The 20,246-nt window shown below is 39.0% G+C and overlaps 1 protein-coding gene across 3 annotated transcripts in view; it reads left to right on the forward strand.

Moving 5' to 3' along the window:
• Positions 1 to 205: 205 nt before the first annotated feature.
• ACE2 (angiotensin converting enzyme 2) overlaps positions 206 to 20,246 on the forward strand; it is a 47,507-nt gene continuing 27,466 nt past the window's right edge. The window contains exons 1-7 of one of the 3 annotated variants that reach the window (XM_070462634.1): positions 206 to 446; positions 1,065 to 1,351; positions 12,492 to 12,650; positions 14,190 to 14,280; positions 15,972 to 16,115; positions 17,470 to 17,582; positions 18,401 to 18,506. In XM_070462634.1, coding sequence (XP_070318735.1) covers positions 1,166 to 1,351; positions 12,492 to 12,650; positions 14,190 to 14,280; positions 15,972 to 16,115; positions 17,470 to 17,582; positions 18,401 to 18,506 — 799 coding nt within the window. In that variant the 5' untranslated portion in view covers positions 206 to 446; positions 1,065 to 1,165. Of the gene's footprint in view, positions 447 to 949; positions 1,352 to 12,491; positions 12,651 to 14,189; positions 14,281 to 15,971; positions 16,116 to 17,469; positions 17,583 to 18,400; positions 18,507 to 20,246 lie in introns of those variants that run through there. The other 2 variants (XM_070462632.1, XM_070462633.1) reach the window with 2 other exon arrangements.

The following is a 20,246-nucleotide window of genomic DNA, read 5'->3' on the forward strand; positions in this document are numbered from 1 at the left end:
TATAATGCAAAGCACTTTAAACAATTACTTATTATTTTTTGCTCTTCAACAATAATATGTACAATGTTAGAATAAGGGGAAGTAGTGGAAAGTTTGTTTTAAAGGCCTAGTTACTGCCATTTCACCTGGACCTGGAAGACTTGTTTTTCTGGGTGAAGAAATGTTTTCCCTGTGTGAAGGTTTCATAATCACAGCCAAGCAGACCCACGAGCCCTGCCATTTAAAGCAGCTCATCTCTTTTTATCTGTAACACTTATATCTATAGCCTGGGAATGAGGATACTGGTCCAACTCCTGATATTCTACAGGGTAACCACTGAAATCTCTCTGAATTCGATGCCATGATCCATGGCTATGGACGACCAGGACTGACCTGGACACTCTCTGAATTTCATACCATGTGGTGGCATTCTGATTTCCTTGTGAGCTTGACCGAGTTTTGAACAGGTAAGTGAATGGGATGGAAGCACACAGTGATCATCTGAGAGAGAAAAAAGGACCCTTTTAAAGTTTTTCTAAGTTAAATCAGGAGACTAAACTTGTGGAGTGAAGGGTAGTTTTATAATTTAAAAAAAAATGGCCATGAAAATGAAAATTTACCAGAAAAAAAAATGAATTCTATAAAGACAAGGGCAAAGTTGTATACTTAGGAAAGGAAACTATTATCCAAGTGGAGAGTTTTTGAGAATATGAGCTTAAAATAAAAAGGAAGGAGAGATAAGTGATTATTAATAGACTTGTCTGTAAAACATGTAAGTCCCCAAGATTCCTAATACAGAGTTCTTTGGTCACTGTAAAATCCTAATATCTTCAGTGTATCTTTAACAGATTTTAAGGAACATATTAACCAAATGTACAAGTTTTGATTTGGCCATAAAAATGCAAGAAGAGCTGTGATTCTCTAGGATTAATGAATAACATTTGTTTATTTGATTTGCTCTAAGAAATCATTCTAAAATCTGTTTACATATCTGGCCTCTCCAGGATGAATTTTATGTTGGTTCAGCAGATTGTTTACAGTTTTTTCTTCTTCTTCCTTTTTTTTTTTTCATCTTCCCTGCTCAGTGCCCAACCCAAGGTCAAAGGCTGATAGAGAGAAAATCTCATGAGGAGGTTTTACTCTAGGGAAGTTGTTCAGTGGATGGGATCTTGGCGTACAGAGAAAGATGACAGGCTCTTTCTGGCTCCTTCTCAGCCTTGTTGCTGTAACTGCTGCTCAATCCACCACTGAAGAACAGGCCAAGACATTTTTGGAGAAGTTTAACCATGAAGCCGAAGACCTGTCTTATCAAAGTTCACTTGCTTCTTGGAATTATAACACCAATATTACCGATGAGAATGTCCAAAAGATGGTGAGTTCTCATGGCTACAGAGGGGTATTGGTTGCTTCTTAAAAATCAGCTTACTGCCCAGGAAACTGAAAAGGGAAATCAAACAAATGCTCTGAGCTGTGAGATTGGATGTTTGCCTCAGTATTTCTGATTCTGGAGTCCCAGATGACTGAAAAATTGACCTTTGAGTTTATTTGAAAAAATGTTACAAAATAATTCACTGGTCTCAGTCCAGATTCTTGGAAACCAGTGAACACGCTTTAGAAATTTGCCACCATAATTCTTATCATAGTCAGGCTTTCAAAGCATGTCACAGAAATGCCATAATTTATTCAGTTAATAATTTCCTCAAGCCTACAATGTCAACAGGAATATCTAAAGACGCTCTACAAATCATCTATTAACTGAAAAAATATGCAGCTGGAGGCTTAGTGAAAGAGCTCGCTAGTAATTAAGGTTACCAGGGGTCGGATGAGGCTGGACTTGGGAATTCCTTCCTTAATTGTCACGGAGTTCTAAGGGACTTCCAGAGCATACGGGATGCACAGAGCCCTCCAAGAAAACCCGTAATCAAACCAGTTCTGACAAATCTCAGAATGCAAGATGTATTATTTGACAAGTCCAAGGATTTAGAAAGTTTCTTCCCTCACATATCTCAAAGCAATGCTGGAAATGGAGTGACATTATTTAAGCAAAGTTTTTGTGACACTTGTCCAGCAATGCATTCGTTCAAAAATGTAGTTCAAATCTTATTTTTTCACCTAGTGAGTTACAGGTTTAAGTTAAATTATTGCCACTCACTGGACAGATTCTATATTCTGGACAGATTCAGTCTGAGATCTGCTGCTTCATGTGAATTCCTCAGGAGATTCCCCCCCACCACCCCAGTTTTTCTAAAGCTTTAAGAAATCTAGGAGATTTTGACAGCCCAGTGTTGTCATAGGAGACCATTTTTTTTTTCTTGTCTCATATTTTGTTCTTACCTTTCTTCATCTCTTCATGGTTGCTTTTTTTCATGTTTTATTTGATCTTGATGTGCACTGTGCATTTGTTTTCATTCTCAGTCAAATGGTCCGTAGGCGGTGTTGAAGGTAGACCAGTGTTATGCCTAAGAGCTCTGGAGTCAAACTGCCGAGGTCCAAGTCCTGGCTCCACCGCTTTATATCTGGGTGAACTTGAGCTACTTAATGAACCTTTCTGCACCTTAGTTTTTCTGCCTGTGAAAAGCCACCTAATACTCATATTTGCTTCATAGGGTTGCTGTGACAACAGTTAATACACAAAACCACCAGAATTGTGCTCAATGCTTCTGAGCCTGGGAGAACAATACAGTACCATTGCTGTGAATGTGAGAAGTAATTCTAATTGCTGAAAAAATGTGTAACGGTTCTGTTCAGTGCCCAGATACTGAGAAGGCATTTTACAGAAGGAGATGTAGTGATGTTTGTTGAAATCATCTCTGGATCATTAAGTGCTATCACTTTTGAGTTGTACTGGTTGATTAGAGGAAAGGCAGAAATGAAAGGGCATTAAGTCCATGAAGGGTAGTCAAAGTGCAGACAGTATGGGCCCTTTAAAGAAAAGTGAAAATATGCAAATACAAGAAGCATCTCCTTCCTCCAGCAGTGGTGAAGGGTGAGTTAGCGCATTAGTGCATCTGCATGGATTTACCTGGGGAGGAGGCAATAGACAGGGAGGACAATGGCTCATCTGGTCTCTTATCACATTTATTGAGATCCCCTAATGAAACGGAACTGCAGCTGGTGCTACAAGAGGTACTTAGATGAATAGGAAGCTGAGATAATGGTCCACTGCTGATGGCCATGCTTATAGAAAGAATTGGAGAAATGGAGAATGTTTTCCAAGGAAAGAGCCACTGGAATGATTTATGGGGATGAGAGAGAGTTAGAAGGGAAAACAGAATTAGCTCTACAAAGCCTAACTCAAAAAGAAAAATAAACATGAGTCTGAGATGGAAGAAGAAAAGATAGAATGTTCTCAGTTGTATTGGCCAACTCTCTTCAGATTAGAAAGGTGGTGCCTTTGAAAGCTCAAAAGAGATAAATTTACAATAAATAGGAGGAGGTGCTGTTTCTGTTACAGGTAGTAAAACTGGTAAGACTTGTAAATCTAGACCATTCTTTAATCTGAAAAAGTGAGACATTGAAAACTATAAATAGGTTTTGGAAATATTTAAGCGAATGTAAGGATTGTAGATCCACTGTGGGTGAGGCATGCATTTATGAACCCAGTTCTTTACCTTCCTCAATATCAATGCCCAAGGTTATGTCACTTTACAGTGCCAGCTCACTGAAGGTGATGTGACCGTGTGTCCTTTGCCATGTGACTTACTTTGACCCATGGGCTGTTAGCAGATGTCTTACAAGTAGAGGCGTGGAAGGACTTGAACAATGGGACTTTTCCTTTGCACCCTTGCCTTTGCCATGAGGACATGCCTGGATTGACCAGGTAGAGTGAGAGATGTGTGGAATAGTTGTCTTGGCAGGAACTAATCCCCCAGAGTTTTAAGAAGATCCAGCCAAGATTAGCAGAGTTGCCTGGCAATAACACTCAGTGATTCTAGGCACACAAACAATGAACACTTATGCTGTTGAGATTTGGGGTTGTCTGTTATGTAGTACTACTGTAGCAATAGATAACTAATATAGGAAGAGAAATTTGGGCTGTATGACATGTGTATGTTCATATCCTATCCTGGTCACATTATTGAGGGCAATCTGTCATTTCATAATTATCCCTTGATATAACATTCAGAGTCAGAATATTGGGCTTATCAGCCAGTCGACCTAGTGTGACAATTCTTAGATCAAGTCATGAGAATATAGTTTAAAAGAGGGCACTAGAATTTGATCAGTATAGTGTCCCCAAAGCTCCCTGTTTAGGAGAGGTCCATCAGATAGATATAAGGAAAAATCTTTGTTCAAAACAGATTTCCACATAGTTCAGAAATTCAGTGAAAATTAATTACCAGACACTTGCTTTAGAATAGAGTTCTCATGTTTGAGATCAAACATTTACCAATTAAACTGTAATTCTCTTCTCAGTAAGATGACATTACTTTTTTGCATTTATTGTTGGTTTGATTTTTGAAAGAGTCCTTTGTAAGTCAGAGGATTTTTGTGTGTGTGTGTGTGTGTGTGTTTTTTTTTTTTTGCAAAGTCAGAAGCTCTTTGGCAACCTGGGAGGTCCCTGGACAATTTTTGTCCCTGTAAGAGAGTGAAAGGACCCTGCCACTGGCAGGGGCATCGTGGTTCTCTGTTCCAGTGTTTGGCAGTAGCTACTACAGCTGCCCCAACTCCTGTGGACACAACTGTGAAGGGAGTGTTGAAGACGGCCCTGTTGGAGCCCCAGAGGTCTCAGAACACTTCATAAATATTTCTTGTTGAGTTATCAGAAGCTGTGAAGAGACAGCAGAAGGCCCACACTTACCCTTTGGGTGGTCAGGCCCCTAGAGTCCTTGGGCACACCTGCTTCCTGGACCTTTTCCTCTGTCTTTAGGGTGGGGGCACAGTGAACCCAGAGCAGGGTCATTTTAAACTGCTTTTCTGTCCCCAAGGAGAGAATGTAGACTTCAACCCTGTCTGCAATGAGTCTGTCTCACACTCCCCAGGATATGTAAGTACCTACACATAGGTACGGGGATGGGGAAAGGTCAGTGTGATGCAGATACGATGGAATTCAGGAAATCTGATGCTGTCCTGATTCTGCTAAGCTGGCTGTGATACCTTGGGCAAGTCACTTACTTTTTATCTCATAAATGTAAGATAGTAGATGGGCCCAGTCAAGATTTTTCAGTGGATAACAGTGGTGAGTGGATGAGCTCCACATGTGGAGGATTAACAGGAGTCAAGTGCATTGGAAGTATTGTTCATACTAGTTTTCCTTTGTCATGAAAACTTGATAATGTCCCGGTTGAGTGATGTAATTTGGTAAAATTGAACTTGAGCAATTCAAAATGACATGTTTCATGCCATCCAGATTTGACACACTCATTGATCTAAGCACTCTGGCAGGACACCAGGCGGCCACCAGCTACACCCAGAGAGGGCAGCCTAGTGGTCAGGAACTATTGCTGCTTCTCAGTATGTGCCAGGTAACTGGGCAAAAGAGAAAACATTTAATTTTGGCTAAATCCTTTGGTTTGGAGTAGTTCCATGAGGGTTTCAGATCTAGTTATAGGACCTAGAGAATAAGGTGGGTTTTCTTTTTCTTTACTTTTACTATTGAGTGCTTTTAACAACAGCTTTATTGAGATATAATTGTGTGCTAAGTCGCTTCAGTCATGTCCAACTCTTTGTGACTCCATGGACTGTAGCCCACCAGGCTTCTCTGTCCGTGGGATTTCCCAGGCAAGAATACTGGAGTGGGTTGCCATTTCCTTCTCCAGGGGATCTTCCTGACCCAGGGATCGAACCTGTGTCTCTTACATCTCCTGCATTGGCATTGGCAGGCAGGTTCTTTACCACTAGCACCACCTGTGTTGTGTACCATAAAATTCACCAATTTAAAGTATACAATTCAATGTTTTTTAGTATATTTACAGAATTATGCAACTATCATCACTATCTCATCTTAGAACATTTTCATCACTCCAAAAAGAAAGCACATGCATATTAGCAATCACTCTTCCTCCCCTAAACCCCCAGCTTTCAGCAACCACTAATCTACTTTCTGTCTATAGATTTGCCTATTCTGGATATTTCATATAAATGGAATTATACACTAGGTGGTCTTTTGTGATTGGCTTCTTTCAGTTTGCATGCCGTAGCATGTATCATTATGTTGTCCCATTTTACTGCCAAATAGTATTCCATTATATGGATTTTATTTTACTTTTTATTGTAAAAATTTTCAAACACATATACAAGAAGAGAGACTAATATGTTGAATCTCCTTATACCCATCACCCAGCTTCAGCAAATTATCAGCACTTTGGCCAATCTTGTTTTATTTTTCTACTAGTGCCATGTTTATTGGATTATTTTGAAGGAATAACTATATGTTTTATGTAATAAAATGTTTCACCTTGTAGCTCTCAATGTAATAATTTTTAAGTAACCTTAATAGCAGTTTCATGTCAAAGACTTAACAATAATTCCTCAATATAATCAACTATCTAGGCAATATACAAATGTACCCTAATATCTCATTAAAAAAATTCAGCTGGTTTGTTTTAATCAGGATCTAGCAAAGTCCTCTCTTGATCATTTTGGCAGATGTACTTTAAGTCTCTTTCAGTCTATAGAGCCCTTCCTCATTTTTTTTTTTGTCATTTATTTGCAGAAAAATTGAATTGTTGCTCCTAGAGAAACTCCCACATTCTGGATTGGCTGATTGTGTTCCCATAATGTTGCTTAACATGCTCTTTTGACCCTTGTATTTTCTACAAATGTATAGATCTGGTACAGAGGTCAGCACACTTTTTTCTGTAAAAGGCCAAGTAATAAATATTTCAGGCTTTTTGAGCCCTACAGTCCCTATTCAACCCTGCCATTGTAGACCAGTCAATTCTGCCACTGTAACACAAAAGCAGACAGACAATACATAAATAGGTGTGAATATGAAAACTTAATTTATAAAAACAGATGGTAGGCAAAGTCCTGCTCTAGAGACTTGATCAAAATCAGGTTTCCCCTGTGAGGTTTTTTTAATAGGTGTGGAAATTGAATTTATACTGCTAGCAGGGTGCAGGAATATTGAGCCAAAAAATTAACCAAAAATTAATTCAGGTTCCTAGAGCTCTGGAAAAAAGAAGCAAATTAAAAAATCTGTAGGGACCCTTTTTTGATCCAGAGCTCAAGGCATTTCTACTTTATGCAATAGATACAAATAAATTTAAGAGACCAAAAATTAAATAGGGAAAGCAAGTCAAGCTTTTGTAAGAAAATATAGGTGACTTTTGGTTAGGAATGGTTTATTAAATGAGTCTTGGTTGGGAATGCTTTATTAAATGAGTTTTAGTTGAGAATGGTTTATTAAATAAAAGACAAAAAGATCAATCTATAAAGGAAAAGACTGAGCAAATAAATTTCATTAGAATTAAAAACAAACTTTTGTGCACCAAAAGACATCATAAATGCGTACACAAACAAGACAAGAAGCAGAGCTTGAGAAAACATTTAGATACATATAATTAACAAAAGATTGACAGCCAGGATATGTAAAGAAATTTTACTAAACAATAAAGACAAAAATTCACTAGAAAAATTGGGGAAAGATATGAGCAACAAATGCATAGAAGAAGAAATTCAAATAAATAAATAAATACACACACACACACACATACACACACACACATATATATATACACCTCATATATATGTTTAACCTGACTAATAACCCATCAGTTCCACTTCCAAGAATTCCACCTGGAGAGCCTCACCTGTGTACTCAAGAAACTTTATATAGTTGCAGATTTAAATTAAATATTAGGAATTTTATATGATTTAACCTAATACAAGGATGTATATGGTAAAAAAAAAAGTATTATTTAAACACAGGAAATGTTCATAGATGAGAAATTATTAAATTGAATTTGGTCATATGCTTAAATATTATACAGCAGTTAAGATGAATAAGGAATGTATACTTGAAAAACTGGAAAAAAGAAGTAATGCTAAGTGAAAAAAGCAGAGATTTTCTTTTTTTCTCAACTTTATTGAGATATAATTGACATATAACATTGTGTAAGTTTAAGGTGTACAATGTGTTGATTTAATACACTGATGTATTGCAAAATGATCACCCTGGTAGCAGTAGTCTTAACTAACACCTGCATTACATCACATGATTACCATTTGAGAACATGTAAGATGTATTCTCTTAGCAACTTTTGAGTGTATAATATGATATTATTGACTCTAACCACTAAATAAATATGTCTGAAGCAACTATTATAAAGTGTTAACATTTCAAAAACCGAGTAGAGGTTTTTGTGACATTTGCTATGTTATTTATACTATATTATATTTTTATTATAAAATATATCAAATATATATCTGGTGGGCCACTTTCTGGCAGGACCCAATTTCAGGAGTGAGTTTTTTTTCCCTATGAACTAAAAGTTAAAAAAAAATTAAAATGTTTGAAAGCCACACTGCTTCCTCCCATCTGGAAAAAGGAAAAATAAAATTTTGATTCTCAAGACAAAGCAATAGAATTCATATTCTTATAGTTTAGATTCCTTAGTTTGTTGAATAGAATAAGTGTTTTTAAAAATATGCACATATCTGGGCCTATTTGAAAAGTAATCAAGGCAGTTTTCATCTTTAAATCTGATGTGGTTTTGAGAGCTATGTCTGGATACTGGGCCAACACGTGGGGCCTGAGGGTGGAGGGTTCCCTGGGAACTTGTTGGGCACCAAGTTACTGCCTAGATGTTAAGGTTCCTTTCAGTTTTTCATCTTCTGTCTTCAGGAGACTCTCATACCTACAGGGAAAGAAGTGGTTTAAAGACTGCTGAAAGAATAGCCTAGGAGTTGATAATGAGGCATAGAAAAAAAAGAAGATGAAATTTTAATTTTTTGCATTTCAAATAACTTATCACAAAAGCATTTTAATTGTTTAAGTAAAACTATCATAATTTGGGTAGCGACCACAAGACCTATGACTTAAGACAAAGCTCATATGAAAACATCTAAAAGCATAATGAGATCATATTTAACTTGCATATCATTAGGGCCAGAAAGAACAGGATACCTTTTGGAATGGAAGGAAATGACAACCTGCTTCAGTATTCTTGTCTGGAGAATCCCACGGACAGAGGAGCCTAGTGGGCTACAGTCCATGTGGTTGCAAAGAGTTGGACACGACTAAGCAACTAACAGACACACAAAGTATAATTTAGGATTTTATATTTTCAGTCCTTGAATTGACAAAGGATCTCTCAATAGGATGAGAATACGGTATCCACTACAGTTATACATAGCGGGTCAGAGAGGGTTTTAACTTCCTGTGACTGTACTGAGTAATGTGTGTCTTGACCCCAAGCCCCCATCAATGGCTGCAGAAACGTTTGCTGTGTTAATTGCAGCCCTTCTGCCTTTGCACAGAGGCAGTATGGGATGCTGTTTATCTGACCTGTAATAGTTCTTTTTGAACCCTGTAGCCATGTAAGTAACTGTATTTGCTTAAATTCATTCATCATTCAAGTCCAAAAATTACATATAGCTGTCAAGCATTATCTAAGTGACTTGGTTGGTATGTATGAACTGACTTTGATTCTCTGTGTAACTGCTTAGCTGTCAGTTTTATTTAGGCATAGGAACCTTATAGTATGAATATGGAATAAATTGTAAATAAGATTAAAAAGAACAGCTTGAGATGGAACAGTGTATCCTCAGGGGCCAAAATTCAAGACAACATAATGTTTTTGTGATACAAAGTAGAACACTTCTAGTATGATAATGATAAATAAAACAGATATCTTCAAAGTTCCCACATACATTATAATTTTTAAAAATGTTTTAAGACTGAGGCCTTTTGGAGATTCTGGGTTGTCTCCAAGGGAGATTGAAAATAAAAGAATTCTCTTAATTTGGGATCAAATTTTGCCAGAAATTTTGCTGTAAATCATCCTGGATTGGATGAAAAAGGGTAGGGGCTGAGAGGTGGGTGGTGGGTTATGTAAATGAATCTGTGCTGTAGACCGAACTCCTCTTTCCATATCTCATTCCTTCTCATTCAGACATGGTACAAAGAAGACTAGAATGTGTTGAATCCAATCTACAGCCAGTGGTTAAGAGCATTTAGCTTTAGAGGCAAACATATCTGTGTTGATTCCCTGATTCTTCCAGTTACTAGCTGTGTGACCTAGTCAAAATTGCTTACCTGCTCTGTGCCTCATTTCCCTCACTTGTGAATTGGAGACAATCACAACTACCTCACAAGATTGTGCAGATTCATTGAGCATGAGTGCCTAAGGGGTTGTGTGTGCTCAATAAAGAGAAATCATCTTCCCTTTGACTGTGACTATTCTCTTGTATGATCCATTGCTGCACCTTTCATGAAGCACTTTCATCATGTCACACACCTGATTGCAACCCCTAAGTAACTCCCTAGTATTCACAGGATAAAAGTAAAATTTCTTAATCTAGAAAATGCAGTCGTGCCTGGAGTCCTGCTTTGGAATCTCTACTATTTATCTATTGTGTAAAAGATTACCACAAAAGATTATCTATTGAGTAAACGATTACCAGATTAAAACAACACACATTTATTATCTCACAGTTCCTGTGGGCAGGAATCCTGGCATAGTTTAGCTGGATCTGCTTCTGAGTCTTACAAGATTACAATCAAGGTCCTGGCTAGGGCTGTGGTCTCATCTACGACTCGACTGGAGATGAATCACTGCCAAGCTAATGTGGTTAGTGATAGCGTTCAGATCCTTGTATGTTCCTTAGGATGCCAGTCAGAGGCTATCTTGAATTCCTCACCATGTGGCCCTAGTCATGGGATAGCTCACAACATGGCATCTTGCTGCATCAGTATTAACAAGGGAGATTCTTCTAGCAAGATAAAAATGATAGCCTTGGAAATTCCCTGGCTGTCCAGTGGTTAAGGCTCTGTGCAGGAGGGAACGAGTTTGATTTCTGGTTAGGGAACTAAGATCCCACAAGCTGTGTGGCTAAAAACAAACAAACAAACAAAGAAAACAATCTTATCTAACATAAACATGTATATCCTTCACTTCTGCTGTATTCTCCTTGTTAGAAGTGAGTCATAGGTCCTGCTCACACTCAAGGGAAGGGGAACACACGAGGGTGCACCACCAGGAAGTAGGGGTCATGGGAGCCGTCTTAGAGTCTGCCCATCTCAGGATCCAGGATTCAGATACTGGCAATTTGTTGCCAGCTCTACTGTTTATTTTTCTTAGCCCCTTTCTTCACATACAAAAAACAGAAATAGAATAATTTTCTATATCTTTTCTTAAGAAAATCAAATGAGGTAAATTATTTTGCAAAGTACTCTACAGCGATCTATTTTCTGCCTATTTTAAGATCTGCCTTAAGTTCCGCCTCCTTCAGGAGTCCTTGCCAAATCCGGTCCTTATAACAGGAACTGCTTGGCCCCACTTATAGTTTATATGGAATCATAGGCTTTTATGTTTTTATGTTTCAGTAATGAAACATTCATGATTATCTTATCTGTTTGATAAAACAATAAGCAGCTAAGGACAAGGACTCTTTTTTTCTATAAGTGGTTAAGTAGCTACCTTTTTTTAGTGCTTAGGATGTATCAGGGACTCTGAGAGGCATTTTATTATTTGTTAAATTTTCTTGTCCTTTCAATAACTCTTTGAAGTAAGTTCTACTATTACTCTCATTTTATGGATAAGGTAACATGACTCAGGCTAAGTAATTTGCTCAAGGTAACACAGCTAGTTAGAGGTGTCTGACACGAGGAATGGACTTCTTACGGGCCTCATATGCTACCTCTTTTATATAGTCTAGAGAAGTACAGTGTAGAAAGTGGTTGCTCGTTTTAGCCTTTGGTAAATGGAAGTGAGCTTGTACACTGAGAGAAGACTGCATTGGATACATATGGAGAAGTCAAGATGGGGGGTGAGTGAACCCTGGTATCACTACCTGCTTCTTGGTTTCTCTGGTGGGTAGATAATCACCATGGCTACCAAGTGGCCATGTTCAGGGCAGTCTTGAACTGGGGATCAAAATTCAAGATCAGAATCTCTGGTAAGTCACAGTACTATGAAGTTTCCTGCAAACTGGTTATTTCTCATGGTTCTCATCACCATGAGAAGCTGTATTCTCAGGAAATCCGCTCTGAGCTCTGCTGGGCTCTCCCTTTAGAGTGTTCATCATTGAATACTTGAGTGACTCACCCACATCACAGTGCTAAGGCCGTACATTCCAGGACTCCACAACATAAATCATCTGTGAGAATTCACTTCCAGTTCTGGGGACAGGACCCTTGGGAAAATGAAGCAAAAGGCCAGAAAGAGAGAGTGACCAAGAGTGGCTTGGTCATGCTTAACCTAAACCTTGACCTTCAGCAAAGTAGAGAATTAAATAACTCAGGAAATATTAGATGTTCCACCAGATGTTCTTTGGACTTGTATCTTCTGTCTATTTGAACAGTCCCACTCTAACTTCAACCTCATTCTTTGTTGTTGTCATTTCAGAATGAAGCCAGGGCCAAATGGTCTGCCTTTTATGAAGAACAGTCCAGGATGGCCAAAACTTACTCACTCGAAGAAATTCAGAATCTCACACTCAAGCGTCAGTTGAAGGCCCTTCAGCAGAGTGGGACCTCAGTGCTCTCTGCAGAGAAGAGCAAGCGAGTATGTAACATGCTAGCACTGATCCCAAGAATGGAAATACTGGAGAAATCTTAAACATTAGTATCACTCAGGGCTGCTTACTTTATCTGCAAACCTAGCAATGCTTACAATAGAAAGAGCGCTGTGCCTCGGTGGGGTGGTCACGTAATTTATCCTCCAAATTGGGATCCTTTGAGAGTGAAGGGGGACACTGGTATGTTAGGACACATTGTTAAACTAGGATTGTCAGGGCTCTGTGGTCTATATATACAGTGACAGAGGTCGCCTTCCTCAGGACCAAGCACTTAGTCCGTGTCTGTGCTTCTCAAATGCGAGTGATTTTGCCCACCAGGGCCATCTGACTATGTCTGGAGATATTTTTGGTTGTCACAACTGTTGAAGGGTGTTATTGGCCTCTAGTGAGGAGGGATGTTGCTAAACATTGCACAGCACAAGGAAGCCCCCAGTGACAGTTGTCTGGTCTAAAATATCAGCAAGGTCTAAGCTTGAGAAGCCCGATATGTCATCTCATCCTCCACCCCTTTCATTCTTGACTGTCTTCTGCAACTTCTTTAACATGTGGCTAAAACACCCCAGCTCAGACCACTTTAGGGATAGTTGAGTCACTTCTTTCTAAAAACATCATTTCCATATGTGGGTCCCTCTAAGTAATGGCAAGATTCTTCCTCCATTGAGCATAGAGCGATTTACCTCCACTTTCTACCTCCTTCTGGAGCCAATGGCTGTCTCCTGTAATAGTCTTCAAATGAAGGAAGGCAGATTTTTTTTTTAATTATTTGAGGCTTTTTCCTCTAGCCTAAAACATCCCATCTGTTGACTTTTCCTTATACGATGGTTTCAAGTTCCCTAACCAGTCCTGGCTGCTGGCTTCATTTTGTCAGTATCCTTGGACTGAATGCAGCCCTCCAAGTGGGTTCATGTCTGCATGAAAGGGAAGAGGGGTATGACATCCTGTTCTTCCAAGACACAGCTCTAATGTGCCCCCTCTTTGAAGCCATTCCTGAATTTCCAAGTTACTAAATTCAACCACTTCCCCCCATACTGCCACATCACTGTTTGGTGACAGTTGTAGCACCTGTCACTCTGTTATGTGATCATTGATTTCATGACTCACTGTAGCATGTTTGTGGGGTTCTTAAAGACCAGTGACTTGTTCACGTCATAATTATCAGAGTGTGGGACATAGTAGATGTTCAGTAAATGTACACTCAGGGAAGCCTGAAATGGAACAAGAAATGCATTACTCTGTGTATGTGTAGGCAAGAAACATTCTTGGGATTTTGGTAGATGTGGTTTTTTTCCCAGTCACTACACATGTATTTATCATATGCTTATAACGGCAGTCTGTGCTAGTTGATGATGGGAAAATTTAACTGAGATATTCCAACCCTACATAAAAGAAGATACTTGGCCAAGAAGATGTGAACTTCTGTATTTTGAGGCATAAAAAATTGCATGATTGAAAGGACATCTCTACATTAGCATTCTCTTTTGTATATCTTCCATTTTTTAACATTGTTTATTATCTTTAATTTGTAGCTGAACACGATTCTAAATACAATGAGCACCATCTACAGTACTGGAAAAGTTTTGGACCCAAATACACAAGAGTGCTTAGCACTTGAACCAGGTAGGCCATTAATTTTGAGCAGTGATTACAAAATTTACATTCTTTTATTCCAAGCTTTAAAAATGAGATTAACACCAGATGATGATGTTGTGCCTTTAAGATGGACAATCCAAAGAGGGAAAAATTCCAAATGTGTGTGTTTTAGCACATGGATGCTCTCTTAAGTTTTAACAAAACTTCACTATAAATCCTGTCACACTCAAGTAGTTTAATTAAGTTAGTAGTTCAATGATCTCAGTGGTTTATTTTCTCTGAAGAATTATTTTGAAGCTCTTATAAGGGTGAGGACACAAAATGAATTAAAGATCTAAACGTAAGACCAGAAACTATAAAACTCCTAGAGGAAAACATAGGCAAAACACTCTCCAACATAAATCACAGCAGGATCCTCTATGACCCACCTTCCAGAGTAATGGAAATAAAAGCAAAAATAAACAAATGGGACCTAATTAAGCTTAAAAGCTTTTGCACAATGAAGGAAACTATAAGCAAGGTGAAAAGACAGCTTTCAGAATGGGAGAAAATAATAGCAAACGAAGCAACTGACAGAATTAATCTCAAAAATATACAAGCAACTCCTGCAGCTCAATTACAGAAAAATAAATGACCCAATCAAAAAATGGGCCAAAGAACTAAACAGACATTTCTCCAAAGAAGACATACAGATGGCTAACAAACACATGAAAAGATGCTCAACATCACTCATTATCAGAGAAATGCAAATCAAAACCACAATGAGGTACCATCTCATGCCAGTCAGAATGGCTGCTATCCAAAAGTCTACAAACAATAAATGCTGGAGAGGGTGTGGAGAAAAGGGAACCCTCTTACACTGTTGGTGGGAATGCAAACTAGTACAGCCACTATGGAGAACAGTGTGGAGATTCCTTAAAAAACTGGAAATAGAACTGCCATACAACCCAGCAATCCCACTGGGCATACACACTGAGGAAACCAGAATTGAAAGAGATACATGTACCCCAATGTTCATCGCAGCACTGTTTATAATAGCCAGGACATGGAAGTAACCTAGATGCCCATCAGCAGATGAATGGATGAGGAAGCTGTGGTACATATACACCATGGAATATTACTCAGCCATTAAAAAGAATTCATTTGAATCAGTTCTAATGAGGATGAAACTGGAGCCTATTAACAGAGTGAAGTAAGCCAGAAAGAAAAACACCAATACAGTATACTAACACATATATATGGAATTTAGAAAGATGGTAACGATAACCCTGTATGCGAGACAGCAAAAGAGACACAGATGTATAGAACAGTCTTTTGGACTCTGTGGGAGAGGGTGAGGGTGGGATGATTTGAGAGAATAGCATTGAAACAAATCATATGTGAAACAGATCGCCAGTCCAGGTTCGATGCATGAGACAGGGTGCTCAGGACTGGTGCACTGGGATGACCCAGAGGGATGGGATGGGGAGGGAGGTGGGAGGGGGGTTCAGGATGGGGAACACATGTAAATCCATGGCTGATTCATGTCAATGTATGGCAAAAACCACTACAATATTGTAAAGCAAATTTATAAAAAAAATAAGGGTGAGGATATGAATGAATCATGAGATTTCATTGAGCAACTTTATGACCTTGATATTTGCCAGCCTTTCAGTTCTTTACAAATGAAAATTTCTAAAATGCATGTTTATTTCCCTTTGGGTGCTTTGTGATGATAGGTTTGGATGACATAATGGAAAACAGCAGAGACTACAATCGGAGGCTCTGGGCTTGGGAAGGCTGGAGGGCTGAGGTTGGCAAGCAACTAAGGCCATTGTATGAAGAGTATGTGGTCCTGGAAAATGAGATGGCAAGAGCCAACAGTAAGTTCGCTGGGCTGTGGCAGTTCTGAAGCTCCCTACAGGGCTGTGGGGCTATTTCTTATAAATTACCAAGCCTGCCCTTTGATATAAGGGGTATCCCTAAATTAATCACCTGCTGAGCAATTCAGGTTACATGTCTCCAAGAGGAGACCACTAGGGAATAAGGAAAGGTGAATTGACATTCTACAGTTTAAAGGGCTTGAGAGCAAGACTAAGTTATCAGGCCTCAAACAAATCAGTAGTCTGGGAAGGGCTCAGGCTCCTGAGGTTTCCTAAGGTAGTCTGTGGATGGACAAATTCTGTTTACCAGAAAGGATGAGAGACAGAGACACCATCTCTCCTTTAAACTCCCATCTGGCCACAGTTCATTCTTGAAGGTCATTTGTGTGATTACCTCAGAGTGGTGTCCCAGAAAGAAACAAATCAGAATACTTTAGGCTGGAAACTGTGGTCATCAAAATCTTAACATGGGGAGGAATTTCCATATCTCTCAAGTTATCCTCCTGCCTGTATAATGAGCTGAAGCTGTGGCATTGTGAATAAATTTATGTTTTGGCCATTTACGGCCTCCTGGGGTTGAAGAAGGGAAAACATTTTTCATCTGTTCTTTCTGTGTTCCACTGCCACTTAAGCTCATATTCTCAAGCCAGAGGCAAACTGGAGACTGGAACCCATCGTCACATCCTTCCATCCAAATATTTACTTCTCTCCTCATCTTCCTGATCATTCATTGCCAAGGAGCATGTAAAAATTAAAATTACTAAAATATATTTACAAAGTTTATTAGCTGTTATCCTCAGCCAAGTTTGTGTTTCTTGATAACGAGATGCTGCATGAAGCACAGAGATGGGCTGTGTATATTAGAATTTGCCAACAAACACAGGCCCACTGTGGCCATGTCCAAGATGGGTTGGGTTACAGTTGAAAATATAAGGCGCTAAACAAAATGAGAATTCAAAGACCCAATCACATGTTTTAAAGCTAAAGATGCCAACCTACCTATGGAGAAAGTAGAGACCTGGGGTTAGGAGACTAGGAGTCCGCCTTTCACCCTCACCAGTTGTGTGACCTTGGATGAATCCTGTAATCAGCCAAGAGCCAGCTGTTACCCAGCACCATGGGGATTGTAATACTGACCATCTTGTAGAGTTTTTGTGCTCATTAGATGAGATAATGAATTAAATTTCAGACACATTAGCTAGTGTTATTCATTTGTATCCCTTTGAGCTGCAGGCCAATAAAAATGTGACAGGTCTTTGGATTTTTTTTTAACCTCTCAGGAAGGCTAGTCTATGTATACTGTGCTTTATCTCTTCCTTTCCAGATGTTCTCATTTTTTTTCTTTTTAAAACAGATTATGAGGACTACGGGGACTATTGGAGAGGGGATTATGAGGTGACTGAGGCAGGGGACTATGACTACAGCCGTGACCAGTTGATGAAAGATGTTGAAAATACCTTTGCAGAGGTAATGAGACACAGAAGTTCACATATTATATGATTTTTCATTTATATTAAATGTGCATAATCGGCCAAATTATAGAGAAAGAAATCAGTTCAGTGATCACCTGGGGCTGGAGGTGGGAATGCAGTTGGCTGCAGATGGGTACAAGAAAACTTTGGGGAATATTGGAAATGTTCTAAAACTGAGCAGTAGTGATGGTTGTCCAATAGTATACTTTTATTAAAACTCACAAAACTGTATACTTTAAAATGGGTAAATTTTATGATATATAAATGATACTTCAATTTAAAAATGAAGGAAGTAGGTAGCATCTTAAAATGAATATATCTATTTTTTGCATCTGCCTTCCAAGTGGGGCTTCCCAAGTGGTGCTAATGGTAAAGAACCTGCCTGCCAATGCAGGAGACATAAGAGATGCGGGTTTGATCCCTGGGTTGGGAAGATCCCCTGGAGGAGGGCATGGCAACCCACTCCAGTATTCTTGCCTAGAGAATCCCATGGACAGAGGAGCCTGGCAGGCTGCAGTCCATGGGGTCGCAGAGTCAGACACAACTGAAGCAAGTTAGCATGCACACCTTCCGTGTGGTGTTTGTAGCCCTCCAGATGTGTTCACTGTTTTATGCAGTGGAACTAGTCATCCTCTGGTAAGCATTCCATCTGGTAAGAAGGAATGCTTTCAAATTCTTCAGAATATTTCAGAAGAGAAGAAATTAGAATTTAGGGTAATTCTACTGTCTAAAGAAGCCCCTATTTTTAGTGTTGGGGATTGGAAATTGGAATAGGCTATTCTTGGTCTTAAACTCTCTTCCTGGGCTTTTCAGATTAAACCATTATATGAACAACTTCACGCTTATGTGAGGGCAAAGTTGATGGATACCTACCCTTCCTATATCAGCCCTACTGGATGCCTCCCTGCCCATTTGCTTGGTAAGAAATTTGTCTACTTTGCTCTTTGTTGTTTCCACCAATAAGGTTGTTATTTTGGGGTGAGGCCCAACTTTTGAAAAATTCTATGAATGAAATTAGTAACATTATAGAAATCATATTTTGAAAGCACTGTCTTCAACAGAAAAGTCATTTTAAATTGTCCTCTATTGCATTACTTTATACACAGAGAGTTGTTTTGTTGGCCTCAACCCACAGATAAAGGGGTTATTTAAGATCCCCAGAGGATGAGAGTAAAAATGGGGAAAATGTTTTTGTTTTGTTTTTTAAGATCCTCAGGTTTTTTTTTTCATTTATTTTTATTAGTTGGAGGCTAATTACTTTACAATATTGTAGTGGGTTTTGTCATACGTTGACATGAATCAGCCATGGAGTTTATTTTTATTTTGTAGTTTTTTTGGCTGCACTGGGTCTTCCTTGCTGTGTGCGGGCTTTCTCTAGTTGTGGTGCATGGGTTTCTTGTTGCAGAGCATGGGCTCAGTAGTTGGGGCACACAGGCTTAGTTGCCCTATGGCACGTGGAATCTTCCTGGACCAGGCATCAAATCCATGTCCCCTGCATTGGAAGGTGGATTTTTAACCACTGGACCACCAGGGAGGTCTGAAATTAAATTGTATTATTCAACTTGATTGGCTGACCCTTGAGGTGAGATTTTAGCATCATGTCGTCAGAGGAAAGAAGCTTAGTTGGTTGGGAGTGGTCAGGGGTGAGAGAAAAGCTATCTAGAATTAAGATATAGCCTGAGTGAAAGCTTCGTAAGTTGATTGTTCAACTGCAACAATGTCTTTTGCCCCAAAGTACTTGGTCTGGAATCATATGGGTAACCAATGAAATCCTCCTCATGAAGAAACCTGCCTAGCTTAAGAGGAGGAACAGTCTTCAGAGAACTTTGGATCCTGCTGTAGAGCTTTAGTAGACCAGGCAAGACCTGGGGCCCTTTACTGAACTCCCTTACTCCTCGCCAGAGTGATCACCCTCCCTCCCCTCTCCCTCACCCTCAAAGCCTAGGCCAAATACAATATTGTAAAGTAATTAGCCTCCAACTAATAAAAATAAATGGAAAAAAAAATAAAATATCTGTGTTTGGAAAGTTTATGTCCTGCGTACACAGCAGGCCTACTACAGGCAAGCTAAGTTGCTAGTAGCTGATTCTCTCTAGGCAAGCCTCTTTCTTAGCAGGAGGGAATTTGGACAAAGGAGCAGTGGAGACTTCTTCCTCTAAAGCAATATATAAATACTCTCTACAGTGTCTTTGGCAGGCATTCTTTGGTAATTCATTTTCTGCTTAAACCTGTCTGGCGTGAGGTGGCTCTTGCTTCCTTCCAAAATAGACTCATCTATCACTACATTGTACCAATTATAAGAAAGTCCTATGTTATGTGGAGGTGAACCAACACCCCTCTCATGCCTTCCATTCATTCTGCCTAATTCTGTGCTCTGAGGTTACCCAGAATATGTCCACTCTTCTTCCACAAGATGGCCTTCTAGAGATTTATAAACAACCATTTTCAAGGTACAGTATAGTTCCTGGCACAAGAGTATGTACTCAGTATATTTTACTATTATTCTTGTCATCATGTATACACTATTTTCTTCTTTTATGTTAAATATCCTACACCGATTTTCAACCATTCTTTAAAAATCTCACTTTTCTGCTTGTTCTCATTTGGACAAGCAAATAAATAAAATAAAACTTTATTGATGTCCCTCTTCAAATATGCT

This window comes from Odocoileus virginianus, unplaced genomic scaffold (assembly GCF_023699985.2).
Source record: "Odocoileus virginianus isolate 20LAN1187 ecotype Illinois unplaced genomic scaffold, Ovbor_1.2 Unplaced_Scaffold_6, whole genome shotgun sequence".
NCBI lineage: Eukaryota > Metazoa > Chordata > Mammalia > Artiodactyla > Cervidae > Odocoileus > Odocoileus virginianus.